Raw genomic sequence first — 25,494 nt, 5'->3', positions numbered from 1 at the left:
AAGAATAAAATAATAGCATTATAATAAAATATTATTAAATTAATAATAACAAGCAAGGATATTAATTATTAAATATAATAATAAATAATAAATAATAAATTAAATTATAATACAATTAATCAAAGTAATAAATAATAATAATAATAATAATACAATATTAATAAATAATTATTGAAATAACAATAAAACATTAATAACTAAATAATAAATTATTATGAAAGTAACAATAAGATAACAATAACAAAACAATAATATATTAATAATTAGAATAATAATAAATTATTAGTAAAATACTAATAAAATAATATTAATATAATATTATAATTAAATTTAAAAATAATAACATATTAGTTATTAAATAATAATGAAATAATTATAAAATAATAGAAAACAATATAATATTAATAAAATATAATAATAATATTTTATAACAATAATAATAAATAATATATTAATAAAATACTCATAAATTAAAGATAAATATTAAGATATTAATTATTAAATACTAATAATAATAACAAAGTAATAATAACAAGCAACAATACTATTTATTAATTAATAATACTTAAGTACAAATATAATATTATATAATTAAAGTAATAGTAAAATACTAAATTATTAGTAAACTATAATAATATTATTATTAATAAAGTCATAATAAAATGTTCAAAAATTAATGATAAATAATAAGATATTAATTATTAAGCATTAATAAAATAATAAATAGGCTAATATAAAATTGAAAATTTTTACTTAATTCCGATTCAAACTCTAAATGAACCAAACAACAATCGAAATCTAATTTTGATTCCTGACTGAACTAAACAGGCATTAGGAATGGGTAAATTCCAATTTTGATTCTTGGGGATTCTCGATTCTGATTCCGATTATGGTCCCATCCATGAACAAAACTCTAACTTTCAGTAGATGTCCAATATTGTCCCCCCCCCAGGGGTCCTCTTAGGCACTCACCATAGAGCTTACACGTACTTCCTCCCTCTTCTCCTTTTCTACACATGGATATTTATTTTTAAATAATGACATTAAAACCATAACAAGTCAAAATAAAAAATCTCATGGGTCTTTATTGCTTCTCATAAAATCCATATTTATTCTTTAATAAGACAATTCTTAAATATCTCCATTCCCTTCCATTAATAGACAATATTTGTAACATCTCCCCATTTTCATTAAATCCCTCTTTCTTCTTAAATCTTTACTAATCTTTTTGGGCTCTTTCAAATAAAGTAAGGGTGTAAATTAGATGGATTGGGTTAGATTAAGGACCAACCTAAATGTGAACCCTAGTTTGGACCCAAGGTAATGGCAAAACCCAAATTGCCCACTAGTATTTGGGGTAAACCAATCTTCTTATAAAAAAATTAAAGAGACCATTGCTCCTTTCCATGGTTTATCAAGTTTTTTTTTCTCTTTTTTATTAATTTTATGGATATATGTTTCATGGATACATTTTGGTTAATAAAAAAAATGTAGTAGGAAAACACTTAAATGGTGTTTGGAACCTTGGGCGTTTATTAAAAAACACTGCCACATAGGTGCCACTACACTTCCCCTAGTATGTGAATCCGTATGCATAAGAACTTGCAAGAGTAGGCTTTGGTTTATGTGCACGCCTATTGTTGGGGAAGCTTCATTTTAGCCCTTCCCCCAATGGGTAGGAGTTTGTTTACTATTTTGTTGATGTGGTGCCTAATGGCACCTAGGTATCAATAAATGGGTTCATTATTGTTTTTCTCGGTTTTCTAAACACATACTTAATGTGAAGCTTTGGTTATTAATTTCATACTATGCACTTTTTTTTTTGCCTTTATAGGGCTAAAAAATGAGGGTAGCCCATCCCCCAATCCCTTAACTCACAACCCTAATGACAATGTGATTTGATTCCAAGTCAAAGTCTCTATTGCAACTAGCTAGAGAACCTATCAACAGAACCACCATCATTTGGTTCTCATGCTAAGTAGTTGATTTATGTACTTCTCATAATATATAAGCTGTATAAAAAAGAATAAGTTTAAAGTTCAATAACTAAAAAAGAAATATATATAAATATATATATATATATAAATATATATATATATCTAATATATTATATGTAAAGAAATAAAAATATATAAAAACTTTGGTGAATCAATGCTATTTATTTTTCCTCTTAAAAATTACATTTTTAAACAGCAACCATGCATCGCATGGGTTACCGCTAGCAAGTATTGATACTTTAAACCTTACTCCGAACAAGAACAATGGATGGTAGAGATTCATACCCCAATGCATCTAAATAAACAGTTCATCTTCAACATTATGAATAAGTGGTTGATCTTGATATATTGTACTTCACAATAAGCATTTTCATCATTTTTGCTATCAGGCAATGGAATCTCGAATGGGCAACTGATCAGAGGCAAAGTGCTAGAATCTAAGGCCCTCTTTAGATAGACATTCATACTTTTGAAAGTACAGAAGTATGAAAACACCATATTGTGTTTGGATGGCATACTTCATGCTTAAACATTCATACTTTTAAAAACACAAAACCCCCAAAAACATGAAGTCGACTTTTATTACTCCATGCTTTTTGGGGAAGTTTTGCTTTCAGTTCGTGCGAAGGGTGACCACCCTTTCGATTAAATTCCTCAATCAAGACTCTCCCATTTGCCTATCGTCTTTAAGCCATGACCTCTTTGTTGCCATGGGTTCTTGCTTTGCCTTCACCCATCTCCAACCATCATTGCCACCAAAAAATCATCTTCTGAAGCACAGTCCTCATCGGAATCGCATGTATGGATCCATATTTTCCCCTTTTCTAATGTTTTTTTTCCATTTCATACACTATCTTTAAGCTTAATGGTATGTTTATTGCATGTTTACTGCCATTGGAATCATTGTTGGACTTCTTCGTTCCTAAACTATTATTGAAGCTTATTAGAATGTTTATTGCTTGCCATTGGAATCATTGTTATTGACTTCTTTGTTTCCTAAACTATTATTGAAGTTTAATGGAATATTTATTGCTTGCCATTGGAATCATTGTTGTTGACTTCTTTGTTTCTTAAATTATTATTGAAGTTTAATGGAATGTTTATTGCTTGTTCATAAATCGTCTTTGTCAACGAGCTGTGGCATGTTTATGTATCTTCTTCAGGTGGCTAATCATGGGTAATGTGGCATGTTTACTCCCACCTTTTCATGTACATTCCATTCAGAAGATTCTCCCAACATGATCAGACACCACACATATTATTATGAGACTGGGACCCACCATGCATGAGATGTGTGGTGTCAGATCATATTGGGAGGGTGTTGGAATGTCTTTCGTTGGCAGGAGATCCGGGTTTTTAAGGTAGCACTCATCAATCTTTGTAAAGGCCCGCAGAGAAAAGCTCAAAACCACAAATAATGACATGGACCGACTAACTGATGGTGGCTCAGTTGCCGATTGGTATATCCCTTACTCTTGTAGCTGAGATCTGGGACAAATAATGACATGGACCAACCGACTGATGGTGGCTCAGTTGCCGATTGGTATATCTCTTACTCTTGTAGCTGAGATCTGGGATCAAATTCCTCTGCCATTAGGGCAAAAAAATAAAAAATAAAAAAACGAAAAGAAAAGAAAAATATAATGATGAATTCACATCTGCACCCCACAAAATATCCCAATCCCGTCCCACTGACAATTTTGGGAGATATTCCTAATATAAACTGAGATGTGCATATAAGGTGTTTGTGGGGCGCAGTTGTGATCTATCTAATGATTGGTCTCGGCATCCAAGCTTAACCCGATGCCTGTAGAGCATGGTTTAAAGTATCAATATGATACACCCCGTATCGGGCGTATCATATCGTATCTTTTGAAAAAGATACGGTCCAAACCAACACATTTTAAGCTTCCTAAAAAACTGAAATTTGAAAAGAAACTTAAAAAAAAGGTATTTCGGCCGTTTATAAGTACCAATACCATACGGATACTTTGAACCTTGCTGCAGAGATTTTAATCGAATTTGGACTACAATATTTAAGTAAGAATTACTTGCATGAAACTTGAATCTATTTAAAATTTAATAAAATACATTTAAATCAATTCTACTAATTGATACAACATAAATTTTAAGTATTTATGAATACATTTATTTAAATGGGATTATATCATATTTTTTTGATAATCCGATTATAGTGAATTCATGTTTGATCCAATTGTAAACAGATGACAACCGGATGCCATTTACAGCCCTACCAGCAATGGTGTATGTATTGACGGAACTACATCTCATGATCTCAAACCTATGAGTTAGGTCCCCAGGAAAAAGCCTGAATTACAGAATTAGCTAAGCATGGGCCCGAGCCATTTGAAACCGTGATATGCACAGGCTGGGTTTGGACCTTATCTAGTTGGGCGGAACTGGGTCGAGTTAGTCAGGTTTTGAGCCTTAAGCGAATGGAATAAAGATAAAAATGGCAACCATATTTGAAAGCATATTTGGGCACATAAAATGAAGGTAAACAAATGGTTTTTCTTAAAAATTTAAAATTGAAATTCAGTATGAAAGACTTCAATGAAATCATTTCATGATCTTCCTGGTGTTTTGGCTTCAGTATTAACTTGGCAGATAAAACTGAATAGTTGGAAAATGTAATAGTATAAGAATAAAGAAATGACATTTTCTTTCATTTTAATTACATAAAACGAGAATTAAAAAAATGCATTTTCTTTCATTTTAATTAAAACCAACAGAACCTTAGGGCTGTTGGATAGACAGAGAAAGGAAAATTGATATTCAACAGTAAGGCAAGTATGCACAGGTTATCAACTGCCACGCCAGACTAAAGACAGATGAGTTCTTTTGACCATCCATGTTCCATGACATGAAGAGTGTTGAAGAGTAGCTCATTATGTCGAACATAAGGGAACAAACTATGACTTTTAAAAACGAGATTAGAAAACTGAACTTTTTTTAATTCATGAAAACTGAACTTTGCCTTGCGTGATTAATCACCGGGGGGATTACTCCTGTAGATTCTGATAAAACTACATAAAAAAACAAAACATAAAAAAAAAAAACAAAAATTCAAGCTAGCTGCTGCTATGGTTACACTAATTGAAGAGAGAAGAATCCACCCCCTTCAGCTTCAGGTGATCGTGATCTACAACTCGTCCTTGACAGCAGAAGGTTCAGTATCGGTGTCATCTTTAGAAGTTTCTCCTTCATTGCTTTCTGGAGTAGCCGCAGCTTCCTTCGTGTCAGATTCAGCCTCGGCCTCTTCTGCATCATCTTCCTCTTCCACGGAAGCATACGGACTTATCTTCAAGCTTGTCTTAACTGAGTCATAGATGCGCGAAGCAAAATCCTTGGGGTCATTAAGCATGAATCCACTCTCCATGAGTGCAGTTTGGTACATTAGCCGTGCTGTCTGCTTTACACTGTCGTCCTGCAAAGTCCGCGTCATGTTACCAAGTCAGAGAACAAAAGGAAAATTGCACAATTCTACATGTTCGGATATCACTCTGGCCTGGTTTTTTCTCAGATAATGTTTACGGGGCTCTAAGGATTGATTACCTCCGGGTCATTGACAACTCTTTCCCGAAGCTCCTTGATGATTGGATGCCTTGGGTTGATCTCAAGAACTCTCTTGCCACGCATATATCCCTGCTTGCTGGCGTCCGATAGGGTTTGAGACTGCATGATCCTTTCCATGTTCGCACTCCATCCGTACTTAGATGTCACCACTACACAAGGGGTGTCAGCCAAACGGTTGCTTATCTTCACGTCATCTACATTCTCACTGGTGAGAGCACCCTTCCACCATTTAGTCAGCTCCTTGAACGACTCTTTGAGATCTTTGTCCTTGGAGTCCTTCCCAAGTTTTAATCCTTCCTTCGAGACATTCTGGAATTTCTTGTCTTCATAGTCCATCAGATATTGCATGAGGTACTCATCCACTGGATCTGTGAAGAAAATAACCTGCAGCAGTATCATCCACAAGCAAAAGGCTAGAATTAGATAACGCTGAAACATCAAGAAAGACACCTTGACCTAGTCATTAGATTTCGGACATCAATAGGAAACAAAGGGTCAAACAATGAGTTTTCAGCTCATACCTCATAGTTTTTCTTTGTGAGCCTCTCAAGGAATGGTGATTTCTCTAGTTGCTCTTTGCTAGTCCCTGTTATGTAAAATATGTCCTTCTGCCCTGGTTTCATTCTTGAAATGTACTGATCAAGCGAAGCTAACTTGCCACCAGATTTGGTACTATGAAAAAAACAAAGATAACAAATAAAGGTCTAATCTTAAAAGAAGGTATATGATTCAAAGATGATCAACATAAAGGAAAAACACATCACTAGAGAATGAAAGTCAAAATTAAATAAACCATATTATACCTTTCAAATCGGAGAAGCTTAGCCAGACGGTTTCTGTTGGTTGCATCCTCAATTATACCAAGTTTTATGGACTTGCCAAACTCATTCCAGAATCTAGCATATTGGCCCTTCTTTTCATCATTGTCGCTGGCCTTCTCAGCATCTTTTGCAATATCCACAAAGAGGTGAGAAAAGAATAAGGATTAGCCATGAAACAACCACATAAAAACTAGAACCAGTAAAGAATTATAATGTTTATTGATAGAAGATTGTCCAGTTTAATGGGTTCCCATTGCCAATGAGAGGGGAGAAAGACAAAAAAACAAAAAAATTAAATATATCTAGTGTGAACGTGACGATTGTCCAGTTTAATGCAGCTTGATGAATCAGTAAATTCCAACAAATGAGGAGCAATTCAAGCAAGGCAGTACCATGTCATAAAGGTGAAGTAGCATCCCATGAAAGTAGGGGTGTCAATGGACTGGCTTTGGATTGGACCCCATCCAAATCAAAATCAATGTGGACAGATTGGACAGACCAACAAAACATTTTGAATTGGACCAGTCAAGACTTGATGGTCCAAAATATTTATTGGATTGGATTGGACCTGGTCCATCCATAACAAATTTATATTGGATTGGGTTGGATGGAGCCGATAACTGATCAATTGATAGAAGATAAGAATACAAGCGTCCATGGACCAGGTTTGGGTTAGAACCAACCTACATTAAAACAAATTTGAACAGATTGGACGGTCCAGACATTGGATTGGACCCGTCCAACATGGTCAAAATATTCATTGGATTGGATTGGATCTAGTCCATTTGTAATGACTGACATTGGACTGAATCGGATTGGACCAAATCCAATCCAATTGACACCCCTACATGAAAGTATCACTATATCCATACCTTTACTGTCTTTGTCATTGGACTCATCAGGATCCTCATCAGCAATCTTACGAATCATATCAAGGGCCTTGCGGATTAGTTTCTTTTTTATCGTCTTTAGACTGTTGTGCTGCTGAAGCATTTCTCGCGAAACATTGAGCGGTAATGTGTCGGAATCAACAAGACCCTATTGAAAACATATATGACAGGCTGAGATCCTGCAATTATTGCATTAAGAACCAAGAAGGTACCTAATCTAGATATGCATCCTATCTCAGAGAACTCAATGTTAGGAACCAAGAATAGATGTATTACCCTTAAGAAGTTCAGATACTTGGGTAGAAGTTCATCAAACTCATCTGAGATGAAGACACGCCTGACATATAATTTCAGGTTGGATTTGTTGGTGTTATAGTAGCTCTCATACAGATCATGAGGAGCCTTGGGAGGAACGAACAAAACTGCTTTGAACTCTACATCACCTTCTGCAGTAAAATGACTCCAAGCTAAGGGCTTTTCATCACCGAAATCCTGTACAAGTGAAAATGAAAAACCGTTAACAAAACATTTATCCAGAAAGATGTGAAGTATATCTGCATTTCTGGAACTGATAAAATTTACCTTAGCAAGGGAGTGGTAGAATTTTGTGTATTCTTCCTCTGTCACTTCTTTTGGACTCCGCAGCCATATGGCCTTCACATCATTCAACAGTTCCCACTCATAAGTCGTTTCCTTCACCTTCTTTGTCTTTGGCTTCTTTTCAGCATCTTCCTCCTCCACTTCTTCCTCTGTAGAGCTGCTTTCAGCTGGTTGTAGCAATGCAGATATGTGAGTAGGAAGATATTGTAAGTGTAAAAAAAAAAACCAGACATAGTTACAACTTGAAAAGATTCATAACATCATAGCTTCAGCATTTAGGTGTCTTCAAAAAAAAAGATTGGTTTTGGCATTCAAATCACTTACATGCTTCCTCTTCATCACTAGATTCATCTTCGTCTGCAGGAACATCCACCTCCACTTCTTTGCTTGCCCAGATGTATATGGGGAAGTTAATGAATTCAGAATATTTCTTCACCAACTCCTGCAATCAGAAAGCAAGTACTGGTGTTAAAATTTAAAATATCAATCTTGAAGCTAAACCTCGAGGAACAAAAGAAAGAAGACAAGATGATTCCTTTCTTTTTCTAGAAAAACAGAAGGTTTCTGTTCATCTGCTTTTTAATGAAACATACATATTATTAATTCAGTACCAAACATTTTAAATAATAACTAAGAACTATATTCCATTCTTTAGAATATGATAAAAATACATATACTTTTTACCAAAAAAGGATTTTCCTCATTACATGTCTGGGTTCTACCACTATTTCATTATTCGTCTTTCTCCTTGCAACTATAACTTCTAAAGCAATAACATGGAAATTGTATTGCTGATAAAAAAAAACATGGAAATTGTATAACCACAATTTCATTAATGGAAAATAAAGGCATGATCCAAGAATTGTCACGTGACGGGTGTTTAGTCAAGCAAAAGGAATTCAAGATTAGAAAAACCCAAGCAAATAAGGAAAATAAAGAACAAAAACCATATGAAGTTTCAGAACTCTACATTAAGCAACCATGCATTTGGTATAATGAGATGGAGATGCATTAACAAGCTGGAATACCCAAAATAATAAAATTATGAAAAAATGAAAGAATCTTATTTGCAGAGAAGTAAATGCCCACAAAACCATGTCACTATTCCTCCACTCAGAAAAATGTTTTCAAGTTAGAACTTGGAAACCGTAGTGTGGCAACAAACAACTCTGTAATCAGTAACATTTACTGAAGGCAATATAGAATATAACAAGAACACAGGATTTTCAAAGAATCGAAATACCCACTTTTAACTTATCTTCCTCCAAATATTCCCCAGCTTCCTCGCGAAGATGCAATCTGATCTCAGTTCCCCGTCCAAGTGGCTCATTCCACACATCTTCAGAAATTGCGAATGACCCATCAGCCTTTGACTCCCATACATGCCTGTAAACCAAAAAAAAAAAGTTATACATGTCTCCATTTTCAACAAAAAATACAAGTGGGAGAGGAACAAAAAAAATGGAAAGTAAATAAGAATGAAAGTCTTACTGTTTGTCATCGTTATGTTTGCTGATGACTTCAACATAGTCAGCAACTAGATAAACAGAGTAAAATCCAACTCCAAACTGCCCAATGAGATTAAGATCACCTCCGGTTTGCATTTTCTCCACAAAAGCTGCACAAGTGCAATACACAATATTGCTTCTCCATTCAGTGCAAAAGAAACTTTAACTACATCTCCAACTGAATGTTCTTTTTAACTTTATATTTTGACAATCAAAAAAAAGTTACCTGAAGTTCCAGATTTAGCAATAGTACCCAAGTTCTTGATCAAATCCTCTTTCGTCATTCCTATACCTCTATCACGAATAGAAAGTATTTTCTTTTGCTTGTCAAGTTTAATCTGCATTTTCAAATCGAACCTAAACGTTTAAGTGGCGCCCCAAGTAAACGTTTTTTTTTTAAGTTGAATTGTTAAACCCGAGAAATTCCTATACTTAATTGAACTCTGAACTTCAACAACATTATCACTGTACTAAAAATATTACTGACCTGGATTTCAAGCTTTGTATTATCGCCTTCACCCAAAATCTCCTTATCCGTGAGAGAAAGGAATCTGATTTTATCCAATGCCTGAAAAGAAACATAATGATTCAGTTAGGGTTAATGCCTTGAGAAATTGGAAATAAATAACAAATAGAAACTAATTACTGAAATCTTACATCAGAAGCATTGGAGATTAACTCCCTCAAGAAAATATCTTTGTTGCTATAGAGGGAATTAATGATAATATCCATGAGGCGAGAAACCTCAGCCTGGAATTCAAACTTCTCTGCGTTACTGCGAAGAGACCTCTTTGAAATTGATTCCGCTTCCCTGGATAGAAATTATTACTTTTGGAAGTGAAAAATAGAAGAGAAGAAGAGAAAATACATCCATGTAGAAATCAAGAAAGAAAACATCATGCATCACAAAAAGGAAGATTAAAACAGATCCTATGCTGGAAAGCAGATTAGTAGAAAATATAGACCTCTTGGCCACATTCGAATCAGTAGATAATCCATTAGGAACGGCACCGATCTTTTCTTCTACCTTTGGAGGATCTACAAGCTCCTCACTTTCTTCCGCGTTAGCGTGTAACTTGTGACCTACAGAATCAAAAAGATCAGGAACAGAACGCAAAATCTATAACTGGTGCAACTATTAAGACTGCATTTTTTGTTCATTTGAGTTCTAAAGCAGCAAAATCTTGGAATGAGCCTAAACCTAGACAAGTGCAGTAAGTAAATCCCCATAGAACATAACGGATCTAACATGCTGAAAGAATCCTACTTAAGCCGTTCCATCATCATATTATATTAAGTAAAATGCAGATATTAGTACCCTAACACCGCAACTGAAATCACATATGACGATCCAGAAACAACAAGTGAAAAAATCAAAAATTCAATTTAGTTTCTCAACTCATCTAGCTCCGAGGCCGGTAAATGCAGATTAACTTAACCTTTCTTTGAAATGAAATTTGAGTGCTCTAGCAAAATCAAAAGAAAACAGAACTTTTCAAAGAATGAGACGTCAAAAGAAGGTCCAATGCCAGAAAAACCAATATAAGGCATCAAAAATCTTACCTTGATCTGGAAGGAGAGAAAGGAGCAGTAAGAGAAGCAGGGCGGAAGGGATCGTCCACTTCCTCATCGTTCTCGAGGCTACGCAGTATGCTTTGCCACTCAGTGTGTGTATATGGATTTGCTTCGATTTCTGCCGAGTTTCGCCTCGCCCGTCGTTATATATCGGGTTTCTGAAGCCGGAGACCAGGGGAGAGCTCAGGAAGACCTCGTCCTGAAGCTGAACCGGCGGTTTAGCTTAATCATGCCAGAGTGGAGGATCTAACGGTGTAAAATGTTCTTATATACAGGTGGCGTATTTCTACTGGATTGTCATATCGCCTTGACGTGGAGAAACCAATGTTCTGGACTGTTCGAAGCCGTATTTCCAATTCGTGTTGCATACGCAGAATTATAGTGTCCCACGAGATTTTATAATTGGTTTTTACCTTAATCGATTATTACTTTCCCAATCGAATTAGATTTTCACTTCTTTCCCATTTTATCCTTTTCTTTGACAAAAAGTTCTTTACACCTCTGTACCAACGGCCCGCATAAGACAGGGACTGGAACAGAGGAGCCGAGGCCGGAGGGAAAAGAATGTGGAGGGCATAATTGGTATCACGCTGCCTATTATTCAAGGAAATTTATTTGAAGGGTTTATCTCAGCAATTAATTTATTCCTCGGGTGAGCAGTTGACGGTGATGGATTTGAATTCAAAGACATGGATATGTCTTATGAACACGTGGTGCCCGTGGATTGGCTAGATTTCGGTCAGTGACGCGAAAAGTAGTTTTATTTGCTGCATCGAACGAGCTCGTTAGTGGGAGGATAAGCGAAATTGTGGGGCCGCACTCTACTGGCAAATGCCTAGGGATACGCGCAGAATCCTATTATGCCCTTTTTGTGGAGTGAGGAGTGACGTGTGGGGATACTAAAGGTTCAGGGAGTCAGGGATGTGCGTGTGAGGCGCCCTCTGTGAGGAGCATATCCGGTCTCCATCCGCAGCTCGTGTCACTGGATCTTGTGTCCGGGCACGGGGCAGGGCATGCTCGAATTGGGTCGCGTAGCGAATGCAACTATAGACCGGCAAGCATTCATGAAGCTCCGAATTTCACCCATTCAGCTCATTTCATATTTCAACAGCAAAGATAAAAAAGGCAAATTAGCAAAATGGTGGAATTAGAAAAAAAATATATATAAGACAATTTTTAAGTAAAAATATAAATTAAAATTTGTACCATATCATTTGCACTACCATAATTTTGGATCAGTACAAATTTATTTTCACTCTAATCAAACGCAGCTAAATGAAAAATCCAGCCTGTCAAGAGTGAAGACAGTGCTAGAATTGATAAGAGCCTTAACATGTTCCTTCAAACTGACATAACTTAAGAGAATGACTTAATTGATCTTCCTTGCAGGGAAAAACCTTCCACATGTAACAACAAAAAGAGATGATGATTGCGAGATGGTCTTTCAAAGGTTTGATACAACGCTTATTGGAGAAGGATGTTCCCCAACGTAGAACTTTTTTAAGCCTCATGCACCTACTTTACTTGCACTAAGTTACTAACCCATTAATCCCAAAATGGCTCAAACCATTTAGATTTAGACTGTATTTGATTGCAATGCAAATAAATTTGTACTGATGCAAAACCATGGCAGTGCAAATATATATTCTGACCTATTTTCGTTTCAAATTTTAACTTCTTTTGTTTGATTGCGGTACAAATAAAGTAAATTAAGACATAAAGTAGAATCAAGTAAAACCCAAAATAAAATTACACAAAATTTTGCATTTTTTTTCATTTGCACTCTCATGTATTTGAATTAATACAAATAAAATTGCACAACAACCAACCACCGTCTTAACTCCATGTGGTGCATCAAACCCTCGCTGGAGGATGTTACCGCTAATGCTTAGTCAATTATTTAGAATTATGGTTAAAAGCTGGAATAAAAATACTTTTAAGAATATCAGTCAAGAGAAATTATTCAAAATTTGGAGGAAACAGAGAAGAAATTATGAGGAAACCTGAATGTGATAGAGCTTTAATTCAGAAAGAACAGTCCCTACACCAAAAAAAAAATCAAACTTGTGTTTGATAAAAGTGCAAATGCTGAACCAAGGTAAATCTGCAGTCTGGTTTGGTTTCGTAGATAATTGGTAAGAGCGCATATTTACTTCAAAAATATGAGTGAAAATGCAAATTTTAGTTTAATTTTGTTTTGGATTTTACTTTATTCTACTTTAATTATTTGCACTACTTTAATTTTGCATCAATGCAAATCATTTGCACTGCAATCAAATACAGCCTAAAAGAAAGACAAGTGGACAAGGTAGGATGCAAGATGATATAGTCCCCACTTTATATGAGAACAAATTGAACTAAAAGAGAAAGATTGTGCATATTCTGTAACAGTTTTTTTAGAATGCAAAACTCACATTGCGCGTAAGTGCACAAGAAAATAATAATACAAATTTTGTAGCCGGTAGGAATGCAAATCATAGTTACAAACAAACCAAAACAAAGCTGAACCCGGTACATATTTCAAGATTTGCTCTTTAACCAAATGCAACCTAAGGATTAACATGCTACAATTAAGAGTTTGCAATAATAATTTATTTTCATATTACTACTAGACTTGTTCATGGGCCGGGTGGCCCGACGGGCCGGCCCGGCTCCCGGACAGGCTTGAACAGGTATATAGGCCTGCAGGCTTAACCTCGGGCCAAAAAGCCCAGCCTGTAATAAATTCGAACCAGGCTTGAGATTTGTCAAAATAGCCCGGCCCAAGCCCGACTCGGCCCGACGTATAACTAAACCTAAAACCCTAGTTGAATACCCCTTTTTTTTCACATCTTTCCCTTCTTTTTCCAACCGAATTCTTCTTCTCCACATCCTCTTTCCCTTTTTTATATTCTTTTTTTAATATAAATAAATTCTGAATCTATATATTTTTTAATGTAAATAAATTCCGATTTATATTGATTATTGAATAGGAAAAATTTCTAATTTTTTTATTAAGTCGGTCTTCAGGCTTCGGGCTTTTTATTAGGATCGGGCTCGGGCTCGGGTCTAACATATTTTTGTTAATGAAGAGTAAAAGCACGGCCCAACCCGGCCCATGAACAAGTCTAATTACTACCATTATTTGAGCACAAAAGAACAAAGTCTTTACAATAAACAAGAATGATGTCTAGAATCATGGTCAATAGATTAAGACCGATTCTTAACAAGGAGTTCACATCTGCGCCCCCACAATGCCCTACAGCACATCCCCACTTTGTATTAGGAACATTTTTCAATGACAAGTATGGGAAATGATGAGATATCATTGAGAGATGTTCCCAATACAAGGTAGGGATGTATGCAGATGTGAATTCCTTAACAAGCCGGTCCCTCCTTCCAAAGTGCTTTTATTATTGAATAAAAAATATCAAACAATATTTTAATAGCCCACTAGATTTTTAATATAATGAAAAGGAAAAAAGGAACAAATGTGCATGTATTGCAAATTTGATATGGAGAAACCCTATCATAGGTTTATGCGGGATTTCATAAGAAAATGCCACGAAGAAACTTGTTTTCCATGAAAAATGGATCTATGGATTATAAAATGCATATCCACCCCACTTATAAACTGATCATGGTTGATGATTTCCTTGGCTCAAAATTTGAAGCCTCTAGAAGTATAAGACAAGGTGACCCCTATCTTGAGTCCTTCACTTTGAAATTATGTCATGATATAAAAGCCAATGAATCCAACTGTGGAAAAAAAGATTCACTTAATGGTCCTAAGATTCCTATTTTTCAAATACAAAAAAAAAAAACCATATTTTTCACCTTGTATAATGATTGCATGATTTATTGCAGAATTTCACTAACAGGGTGTAATGAAAATCTAGACATCCTCAACAACTATGAAGCTGCCTCAGGACAGAGGGCCAGAGAGGTATGACTTATGAGATGGATAGTGGGATAACTGGGCGTTCTTTATAAGGTGGGCAGATTTGCGCCTCACAAGTGCTCCACATGCACATCTCAGTGTGCATTGAGGAGATATTCCCAATGCATGGCTGGGATGAACTGTGGAGTACGAATTGACTTTAAGTAAACTTGGACCTTAATCCAAAAGTGGATCAGTTGATCGATGGCTAGATCAACTCATGGGACATCCAAAAGTCAGAGCATGTTGTAGAAACGATCTACTATCAATAGAATGCTCCCAATACAGTCCCAACACATCATTTTAGTCACATATGGAGAACATCTCACTTTATGGGGAGATATTTCCAATATACGACTATAATGACTCGTTGAGATGGTGTTTGTACCGTTTGTTGGTAGAAGATCTGAACTCATTATAGAAACATTATTGATGAGATTAGAAACATTTAGGGTTCATTTTTTTTCGCAATTGGAATCAGAATTGGAATGGTCTATTCTCCTTGTCTGTTTGGTTCAGATCCATTTAGAATCATAATGGGAAGTAGCTGGAATGGGATACTCACTCCCAAGGGAAGTGGACCATTCCATAGGAGTATGAATGAGATTTTCATTTTGCGCAACATGGTGAGTTGGGGGTGTGGGGGGGGGGGGGATCATATTTCTCATCCATGACCCTGATTTTGAAATATATTCCCATCCTGACCCCAATTCCTACCGGCGGTAAAAGCTATCCCCTATCCTTGATCCCCAACGAAAACGGGATCCCCATAGGGACCTGAATCCCCAAAATTTGTAATTAATATTATTTCTTAAAAAATAAATTTATTTAAAATAAAGAATATTTTCAAAAACCCCCATTGGGTCAGGGAGGTCAAGTACCCGATGGAGAAGGGAAAATTTGCCATCCCTAATTCTCTTTTCAAATTTCCAATTCTAGACCCCTATTCCCATGAACCAAACAAACCTTTGCTTAATAGAATCTATACTATTTTAAAAAGCATGAATGGCCTAAAAAATATTTTTGGAATATTTTAAGGACAAAATTTACCCCCTCTATATTTAAATTTATTGATAAAATGAGGACGCATAGGGTAATTGGTTATTGATAATAAATGAATTGAAAATGGGTAATTTAAAGATATTCAATGCATTCAATTTCCTCTCATTAAATCAAACACTTAAGTTATTAACTTGCATTCATGTTCATTAAATCATATATTTAAACCAATTTTGTTTCTTCTCATCATTAAGTTCTATTAATTACATTCATACTTAATAAATTAATAATTTCAATAACATAAAAGCTTATACTTTTAAAATCTACCTAGAAAAAATAGTGTTTTCATCTAGGTAGTGGTAAGAATTAAACCATTTTGGGTCAAATGGGTAAATCCATGTTGCTATGATTAAATAATAAAATTTTAAAATGGGTCAAATGAAAAATATAAAAATTAAAAAACTTGATAATATTTTTAAAATACATATTAAACAATAATAAGTATGATAAAAAAGAAATGTTTTTATTAATGATGGAAAATGGAATGTAAAATTTAAAACCAATTGGAAATAAAAATATTTTATTATTTTCTATCATTAAAATATTAATTTAAAAAATATTTTTCTCATCATTAAATTCTTGTAATTAAATCCACAATATTAATTTTAATAGTATAAAAATAAATATTTTGAAAAGTAATGTGAAAATAAAACAATTTTCTGTCCTCCCGGTGGTAGGCAAGCAATTTGACCATTTGGGATCAAATAGATTAATAAATAATGTCATAATGTCATAATAAAAATAAAATAAATAAGTATTAAATGTAAGAAGTATTTTTATTGATGATGAAAATGGAATGCCAAATTTAAAATCTACTTAGAAATGAAATGGTGACATAATCAAATAATAAAATTTTAAAAAATAGAAAATACAAAGAATCACAAAAAAGATAGAGAAAATTTTGGGCACATATCTAATGTTATATATTTATAAAAAATAAAATATTAGGTACATATCTAATATTATGCATTCATTATATTGAACAAAAATAAGTATTATACATAAAAAATAACTTTCTCAATGATAAAAATGTAATACAAAATTTAATGTCAACCTAGAAATCAAATCATTTTTCTGGTGGGTTAGTGGTTTGGGTCAAATGATATCATAGACAAACAAAAATTAAGTGTGATAAGTAAAAATTATTTTATATGATGTAAATGAAACATATAATTTAAATGGAAGTTATAGTCAAAGCCGATTGTGCATTTAAAATTAGGTTGCAGGTTAGTCAAAAAACCAACAAAACTTTGACAACCAGCTCTACATTTCAAATTATAAAAAACCCCGCAATGTCATCAGAGGCTTATGTGGCTATTGCCAACATGGGACTCTTAATCCATGTTAGACACAACAAAAAGCTTATATTGAAAATATGTTTTCAATTTCTCTCCCACTCCCTCTATCTCTTGATTTCCTTCCCTTCTTTCTCACTCTCATAGTTATTTCTCGATCTCCCGCTCCATTTATTTCTCCCACTCTCTCAGCTTTGGTTTGTAGTAAAATCAAAACCTCTCTCTCTCTCTCTCAATCTATCGTTCACCCTTAGTCTTTCTCCCACTCCCTCTTTTATTTTTTTTTTCTTACAAACTTATACAATATTAATCAGATTGTATAAAAGAATTAAAAGGACCAACCACTTGTACAATCAAGTTATAAATTTCTATAAAGTTGTTGTAAATTTCATAACCAAGATTTACTTGTGAATTTTTATCAAATTGGTGTAATGATTTTTGAACCATACCAAATTGGTCTCATGTTCTTTTATACGATTTGATTAATACCATAAAAGTGTGTAAGAAAAAAAAAAGAGGGAACGGAAGATAAAGAGAATAAGAGAAATTGAGGGAGAACGATAGGTAGAGAGAGAATAAGAGAAAGTGATAGAAAGAACGTAAATACAGAAACCAAAAACCATTTTTATTTATTTTCAAATCACATAGTTGTTGAGCAGAGAGAGACGATTGTGAGAATGTGAGAGAGGAAGGGATGGAGGGAGGGAGAGAGGGAGCATGAGATAAACTAAAAAACCGTTTTTTTATTTTCCAATCAGCCAACATTAAATGGCAATTTTGGTATGGCAAGGGATTTTATAATTTGAAATGTAAAGCCAGTTGTTAGAGATGGAGGAAGGGATGGAGGGAGGGAGAGAGGGAGTGTGAGATAAACTAAAAAACCGTTTTTTTATTTTCCAATCACCCAACATTAAATGGCAATTTTGGTATGGCAAGGGATTTTATAATTTGAAATGTAGAGCCAGTTGTTAGAGTTTTGTTGGTTTTTAGACCAACCTGTAGCCTAATTTTAAATGTATGCCAACTCTAAATTTAATTTTCTCTAATTTAAAACGAATTTGAAAGCAAAGCTAATTTCTTGTCTAAATGGTGGGTCAATTATCCAACTTTTCGAATAAACCAAAGATGTCATAATTGAATATTAAATATTTAAAAAAAAAGATAGAACACCAAAAATGAAAATATACAGAATTTTGTCAAAAACATTTGAAAACATTTATAATGTTATATATTCATCATATTAAATAAAAATAATTGTTAAAATAAAAGTTATTTTTATTTATGATAGAAATAGAATATCAAATTTAATAATAATAATAATAATTATTATTATTATTATTTGCTACAAGCATTTAAGTTTATTTTTTAATCATATTGTTACTTTTGTTATTTTTTAATTTCTATATTAACTATGCTATATCTAAAATTCAAGTAATTAACATGAAGAGAAATTTCTCATGTGCATCGCATGTGCTTAATTACTATTCTAACAAAAATGAGAGATTAATATTATGGTGGGGTGATGAACCGAACGACAAATTCTCTATTGAAGTGGTAGTTTTGTGCATAAGAGAGCGATGAAGGCTCCACCTATCTTGGTAGTAGAGACGAAAGACAGTGCTCTACTTTGTAAGCCTACAACTTGGGTTGAGTTGGCTCAAACCCAACCCTAACCCAACTCGAAAAAGTTGAGTTGGGTTGGGTAGATGTTCAGGTTAAGGTTAGGGTTGAAATTCATGAATTCGACTTTACTTCGGGTTAGGTTAGGGTTGACCCCTTCGGCAACCCGAAACTAACTACAGTACATGTCATATATAAATATATGTTATATGTAGTATATCATACATTATTTTGTTTAAATGCATGATTGTTGTATATCCCCAACCACATAGTATCATGTATTTTTTTAAGGTAATCACTTCACTTAATCTTAATTGGCAAGACTAAAACTGTAATAACATATTTTATGTTTTTTGAATATTTTAGTTGCTGCCTATAAAAGATCTACCATAAGTCATTATTCATAATAAACTATAGTCATTTAAAATACTTATTTTTCTAAACTTTGTACCAAAAGAACCAATGAAAATACCAACAAACAAACACCAAAGAAGCATAAGATTAATATATGTAGTGAAAGTTGAATTAATCTAAAATTGAGAAATTTTACAAAGTTTTAAGGGATGGGAAGAACCCAACCTGAGCCTAGCCTTGGGTTGGGTTGGGTTAGGTTAGTGTTCTTCTCACTGATTAGCGGACGAGGCAGCTTGAATAGGTCAGTGTGCCATGTCCTGCGTTCTGCATATGGTGGCACACAATACTGCACGACATGCTTAATTTATCTGTTTCTTGTAGGCAGACTTGGTCTATATGTCCCCCTTTTCTGTTTCATAGCGTGGGACAGGATTGTAATCTGAGCTTATGCTAAATGCAATTTGCCTGTCAGACCTAGGTGGAGGCAATTATTATGGTCATATCACCATCAACAACTTCAAAAACATTGAGTGAAAATTCCCTGAGAATCACATTAGACTGCATTAGAAGAAGGGTCACCCCTCCCTGTCTGCAAGGAATCAGTTATGTTATAGAGGATATTCCTAAGCTGATGCAAGGAAGAGAAGCTTACTTCAAGCTCCATAGAGGGGATCTCAGGGGACACTGCCCCGTGGAGTTTCTACTGTTGTTTTCCTCTGTACAATAAATATATAAAAGAAAAGAAAAGACAGGGTAGAGGGGGTATAGTCATTTGAATTGGAGGATTGAATCGAGTGCCCAATGGAATTAATTGGAGGATCGATTGAATTCGCCGACCCATCCAAAACTAAAATGTTCCAAATTCCACCATCGCGGTTCTATTCCATAACAGTGTCAGAATTATTTCTTAACCTAGTGATTTTGAGGGTTTCAAGGAATCATTGATTTTATAAAGAAAACGGGAAATAAACACTTCATTCTCGATTCTGGCACGGGCTAATTGGAGATTCGTTCAACTGACAATGTGACAATTCTTCAATATTTACATGGAAAACCCAAGCTACTATGATTGAGGAACACTTGATGACTTTTTGCTTCTTAAGCACCAAGGCAACATCTTCAGCTTTCGGTTCATGAAAAACTCATCAATGCCTGCAGTTACAGTGGTTGGTTCATGCGGAACTGTGGCAGTAGTAAAAAACTTTCACATATTAGATTCACCAAACAAATTGCAACAGTGGATTTGGATTTGGATTTGAAATTCCATTTTCTGTTCTTCTCAGTCAATTTGGATTCCGTATTTATGAGAATTATTGAAGGCTGAAATTCGGCATTCTGCAATGCTGTTCTCCACTCAACAATAGACCCAAATTGTGGAATTGTCAAATTCAATTTCACAATGAAGAAAAACTAATGTTGGAGTCATGGTCCGGCAGTCGTAGACCTAAGTATGCTCTACATCTAAAGTCTAAACTAGTGTAATAGTGCATTAACAAAGAGAGATACACTGTCATTTCGTATTTAATTATTAAATTTGCACTTTTTAAGAAGGAAGATCTTTACACACTAAGCTTGGTATAAATGTGTGGAGATACATCCTTCATGTGTAAATAAAACGGATGAATGAAGGACTCATAGCTGAATGCTGAAATGTTTAGTTTCATCTCCTCCACTGAGTGAGAATGTTGAATTTATGGATTTATCTTCGTATTGAACATATAGCTTGTATTCACCTAAGAAGCCATAAAAGCTATATGAACCCTGCTCGTTGGTTTGACCCTTTATTTCACCAGTTTGCCATTCTTGCAAGAGCTTGTCGACCACATCACCAGCAGGGAGGTTGTTGAGATCATTATCAGTCAAGCACATTTGGTAACAACCATTGGGGTGAAGCGCGGTCCAAAGCATTATCCCATTCACAGAAGGATGTGAGAATCCTTCTCTTAGTACTTGTTCAAGATAGATAGCCTGCAAATAAAAGAAGCCAACTCAATGAGGAAGTTCTGTTCTGTTCATATTCTTTATTAGGGAGACTGAATGTATTTGATTGCTTACCTGAGTTTGCTTATCAATGGTCTTGCTGATGTCAATCTCTGTCAGCCAAATTGGAAGCCCTAAGGTGGCCAACTTGTCTATGACAGCTCTCATTAGAGGAAGGTTAGGTATGGTGAAATGGCCCTCTAGGCCAATTCCATTCATTGTAGCCCCACCTTTTTTCAGTTCTCTTAACCTCAAAATGTAGTGATCCACAGTTGAATTAGCATCAGCACAGGTCTCCACCACGTTGAATTCATTCATGAAGAGGGTTGCCAATGGATCTGCTTGGTGTGCAGTCCGAAAGAATTGCAAGGTAGCACTGGGGCCAAGTTTTTTCTCATAAAAATCAAAATGAAGCATTTCATTGCTGATGTCCCAATGTATGAATTCCTCCTTGTATTTGTTCAACAGACTCAGAATACGCGAATTAACGGCCGATTGCAGTTCTGCGCCTGTGAGGTTTCGAACCCAATCAGGTGTGTATATAGGATCTTCCCAAAAGATATTGTGGCCCCTGGTGACGATTTGGTGAGCCCGAACAAATTCTAACATCTGGTCTGCTAAGGTATAGTTGATCTTCCCAGGTTTGGCTTCTGTAACATACCACTTAAGCTCATTTTCAAAGACTGCAGCATTGAACCGCTTCACAAACCAATCCTGTGGATATAATTTGAAGAGAATATTGTTAAAGCTTTTGATGAAAGTAAGCTTTCCAGGTCAATATAGGCAGTTGATTTTTTTTTTTTTTTCAGTAAGTGTTAACCTGGTAAGGTAAGTTTCCAAGAATGGTTTTGGCAATTGCCGATCCGAATGGGAAGTCTTTAGAGATTTGCTCTACTCTGACCTCTGCTCCTCTCAACCTATCTCCATGTGCATCAGATACATGTACGGTCACTGCTCGTTTTCTTTCCTGCACTGAGATTTCTTGTTAGGGATCCAATACATTGTATAGGCTTCAAACACACTGAACTAATTAAAGAAAAAACATTCAAGTAGAAAAAAGAAGAAAATTGGTAAGATATCAAACTAACCCCTACAACTTGGAAAGTTTTGACCAACCGTCCAATCAGGTTTTCTGGGTTTCACAAAGAAATTCAGTTTGAATCCCAAAATTAGCGAATCAAATTTGATTCTAGGTTATTCAATTCTATCCCATCAGTTTACAGCCTAAAGGAATTCCTACAGTTTCTACACAAGCAATTTGTGTGTGAATTGACCGAGTATCAGAGGACTTGGTGCAGGCTGTGCGGTGTGAAAGAAGAGTCCGAACTCTGAGTCCAATCAGAAGTCAAAACAATCCATCACCATTAACGAAAAATCCCGCTTAAACGATTCTTAGATAAAAGGGCGCGAAATAGAACTTGAATAAGAAAGTATAAAGGTATAGAGTAATTTACAGCGTTGATTTTGTAATCTTGGTTTATTCTCCATTGTTGATCAGTAAATGGCTGCAAAGAAGCACTTGCTATTGAGATATCGACATCTCTGTCGTCCGAGTTCTGCAATAAAACCAACATCAATTTGGGTCAAAAGTTGTTCTACATTTGTTTATATTCTTCTGTGAAAGATGTATATACATATACATACCTGGAAAAAAAGAATAGATAACTCGGACGGTGAATCCAAAACAAATCCGCCTTTGAGAAAAGACCAGCATCCGCTCTGTGCTATTATAGTCCCAACACACTTATAAGTTTCATTTTGTGTTGATAATCTTGCCCTTATGAGAGCAGAATCTACGCCATTGATCTTCACCCAAACTGTTGAACGCCAAAGAAAAGCAACTTATCAAGTTAGAACTTTGAAGACCTAAACATTGAAGCTCCGATTCCTTACATTTCTCTGTAGATAGAGAGAGAGCGACTCAACCTGATAAACAGTACTTGGTGCTCTGAGTGAGATTCCGGAGGACGAAGGCTGGCGTGTAAATTCCGGTGCCGGGATTGTCGAGGTGACGTCCAATGTCACGGGCGTAATCTTTAAGAATCCCTCCATTGTAAAGTGGACCCTCCGGATGTGTTTTGCACTACCAAATGTGATATCATATACAGCATTTTGCTTAGAGCAAATGAAGAACAACCGACACATAAGTTTTGTCAGAATGTACATCCATCGGAACAACAGAGCATACCTCTGTGTAAGCAGAATGATCGTATAAAGGTCCATCTGCAATCAAAATTCAAAGAAGAACTCAGTTTATGATGCACTCAAAATGTATCAGACAGAAAGGAGGGGGGGGGGGGGAGGGAGCAGAGAGCAACCATAAGGAGTAGCAGACTGTAGGAAGAAGCATATGCAGCAGAATAGCCTGAAGAAACAAAGGAATGAGGACGACAAGTCCCTCATTCTATTCCTATGTAACAGAAAAAAAACTGCAACAAAGTAAAATTAGGGATTTAGAGGAAACGTCAAAAACGTTCAAAGGAAATGAGTTAAGCTCCACAAGAAACCAAGGTTTGGTTTGGTTAGTATATAGTAGAGGAGCTCCTACATAAGAGAGAGAGAGAGAGAGAGAGAGAGAGAGAGAGAGAGAGCGAGCTAGGGGAGTTGGATGTTGGAATCACAGGGAGAACAGTATAGATGAGTCAAAGGTACTCCCGTGCCTGGTCACATGCAGTTAAGGCAGAATTTAAACTAAACCGACAGCAGAATTCTCAAACTTTTCTCATTTTCTCTTTCTCCCTTATTATTTATTAAACACCAAATGAGGTCCACCTCCCAACCTTCAATGTTATTATGTTAATTGGCAGATACTATCACGCTACTATGTGAAAATTTATGATACGGAGAAATGAAGGAACTGTGACCACACAACAGCCCCTGCATTGGTATGTCCTATCACTTGTCTTATTCATATAATAGTATGAGTGGATGACCCTAATTTTGAGTTATGCCATATTCACAACGTCTCACAGTACATCCCTGCCGTGTACTGTGAATATCTCTCCATGATGACACCAGGTATTATAATGGAGAGATATTCTCAATACATCCCTGCCCTATTCTTCCTCTTCCTTCGAAAACGTGAACTGCACCTGACATTATGTGAGTTCAGTTCTGGTTCCAACACTCTACAAGTAATTACAGCCGCGTATAGGAACATCTCCCTTGTCTTCATGATGAGGTATTCCCGATGTAGAAGGGCTGCAATGACTTGTTGGATCAAATCTAGACTCGCTTTTCAGTTTTCATGAATGTGGACATGGGAATCGAGAGTTTAAAGTCGAGAGTATGGTAGAGTTAAAATTGGCGCCCCACGTAGCACACCCCACATGTACATCTCACCGTGCAGTGGAGTGGGAACATATCTCACACTTGTCATGGTCATGGGTAAATAATCCTTGGGATGTACTGTTGGGCGCCAATGCAAATTCCCTATGATATGGCCGGGCCCACCTCCTTGATCAGTCAATTAGTGGGGCTTCTCTTTGGTTGGGATTTGCCCTACATTTTGTTACTCCCTGGAGTCACCGTTGAGAGCAGGACCGCGGATTCATTCAAAAGGATGACAACAAACTTGGATTTGAAGTGAAGGGAGGGGCCAAATGATGGTGCTCCAGTTACTGGTCCCATACCCTAAAAACTCAGTCTCTTGGCTCTTGCCATGCCGCTGTTCTTTTCGGCATGCCAGTGTCTTTCATGGTTCGAACTTTGCACCGTTGCACGCCTGCTTCAGTGCTTCACACTCAGGTAGGTGGACCATCTCCTCATTCGAAGCCCATTATACTTGTTGGGTCCATTAATTGGGTTCTAATTTCTAACAATGGGCTCAAACCCTAAACCCCCCAGGTTAGTCCAAATTCGATCCAAACTTTGTTTGAAATAAGAGGTAGATGGGTGGTTAATGGATCAAGAAATGGCTCTGAATATGTGTATTCCAAGGATGTACACGTACTTATGCAAGTGTGGTGTGGGGGTTGTTGAGTTGAGTAATTCATGCATATCGAATGCCGTATTGAGTTGTATCATGTAGAGTGTGAAACAGAAGACTTTCTTTCGATTTCCCTTCCTTGACGAGATCGGGCTTGCACTTACTGAATCCGATTTCTTCCTTGACATGTCAGTCATTATTAATCTTTTGTCCGCCCGCAACTCTACAAGACTTCACAAGTAGTATGGGCTTCTGAATTGTGATTGGCCCATTCATGGACCCACCCTAGTTAGAAGGCACATTTCTCGTCTTCATCTCTAATTCTCTCATGCATTCTTTGCCCAATAACAA

General features: G+C 35.7%; 2 protein-coding genes across 2 annotated transcripts; both read right to left on the bottom strand.

Moving 5' to 3' along the window:
• Positions 1-4,951: 4,951 nt before the first annotated feature.
• On the bottom strand, positions 4,952-11,227 carry LOC148849976 (endoplasmin homolog). The gene is made up of 15 exons (XM_088946158.1): positions 10,977-11,227; positions 10,379-10,496; positions 10,071-10,224; positions 9,901-9,981; positions 9,640-9,751; positions 9,397-9,523; positions 9,153-9,291; positions 8,230-8,347; positions 7,888-8,072; positions 7,582-7,797; positions 7,288-7,453; positions 6,398-6,539; positions 6,116-6,266; positions 5,574-5,978; positions 4,952-5,445 (listed from the first exon to the last, which is right to left on the bottom strand). Exons 1-15 carry the CDS (start codon positions 11,041-11,043, stop codon positions 5,161-5,163), a joined length of 2,466 nt encoding a protein of 821 aa, XP_088802284.1. The 5' UTR covers positions 11,044-11,227; the 3' UTR covers positions 4,952-5,160.
• Positions 11,228-20,697: 9,470 nt separating this feature from the next.
• On the bottom strand, positions 20,698-23,935 carry LOC148849975 (Glycosyl hydrolase family 10 protein). Its single transcript, XM_088942949.1, has 8 exons — positions 23,534-23,935; positions 23,404-23,438; positions 23,142-23,298; positions 22,860-23,032; positions 22,670-22,771; positions 22,036-22,182; positions 21,291-21,929; positions 20,698-21,203 (listed from the first exon to the last, which is right to left on the bottom strand). The coding sequence occupies exons 1-8, from the start codon at positions 23,616-23,618 to the stop codon at positions 20,868-20,870; spliced, it is 1,674 nt and encodes a 557-aa protein (XP_088799075.1). The 5' UTR covers positions 23,619-23,935; the 3' UTR covers positions 20,698-20,867.
• Positions 23,936-25,494: the final 1,559 nt, after the last annotated feature.

The sequence above is a fragment of the Nelumbo lutea genome, chromosome 5, assembly GCF_056320005.1.
Source record: "Nelumbo lutea isolate HS-2025 chromosome 5, American lotus-T2T, whole genome shotgun sequence".
NCBI classification, from domain to species: Eukaryota; Viridiplantae; Streptophyta; class Magnoliopsida; order Proteales; family Nelumbonaceae; genus Nelumbo; species Nelumbo lutea.
Note: the sequence above shows the minus strand (reverse complement) of the source record. Positions and strands in the feature narration are given on the sequence as shown.

Coding starts and splice junctions, on each gene's coding strand:
- LOC148849976 (XM_088946158.1), bottom strand. CDS start 11,043: ATGAGGAAGTGGACGATCCCTTCCGCCCTGCTTCTCTTACTGCTCCTT. Junction 9,752..9,900: donor ATACAAAGCTTGAAATCCAG/GTCAGTAATATT, acceptor TTGAAAATGCAG/ATTAAACTTGACAAGCAAAA. Junction 9,292..9,396: donor AAACATAACGATGACAAACA/GTAAGACTTTCA, acceptor TTTGGTTTACAG/GCATGTATGGGAGTCAAAGG.
- LOC148849975 (XM_088942949.1), bottom strand. CDS start 23,618: ATGAGGGACTTGTCGTCCTCATTCCTTTGTTTCTTCAGGCTATTCTGC. Junction 22,772..22,859: donor TATCTATTCTTTTTTTCCAG/GTATGTATATGT, acceptor GTTTTATTGCAG/AACTCGGACGACAGAGATGT. Junction 22,183..22,669: donor AAGATTACAAAATCAACGCT/GTAAATTACTCT, acceptor ATCTCAGTGCAG/GAAAGAAAACGAGCAGTGAC.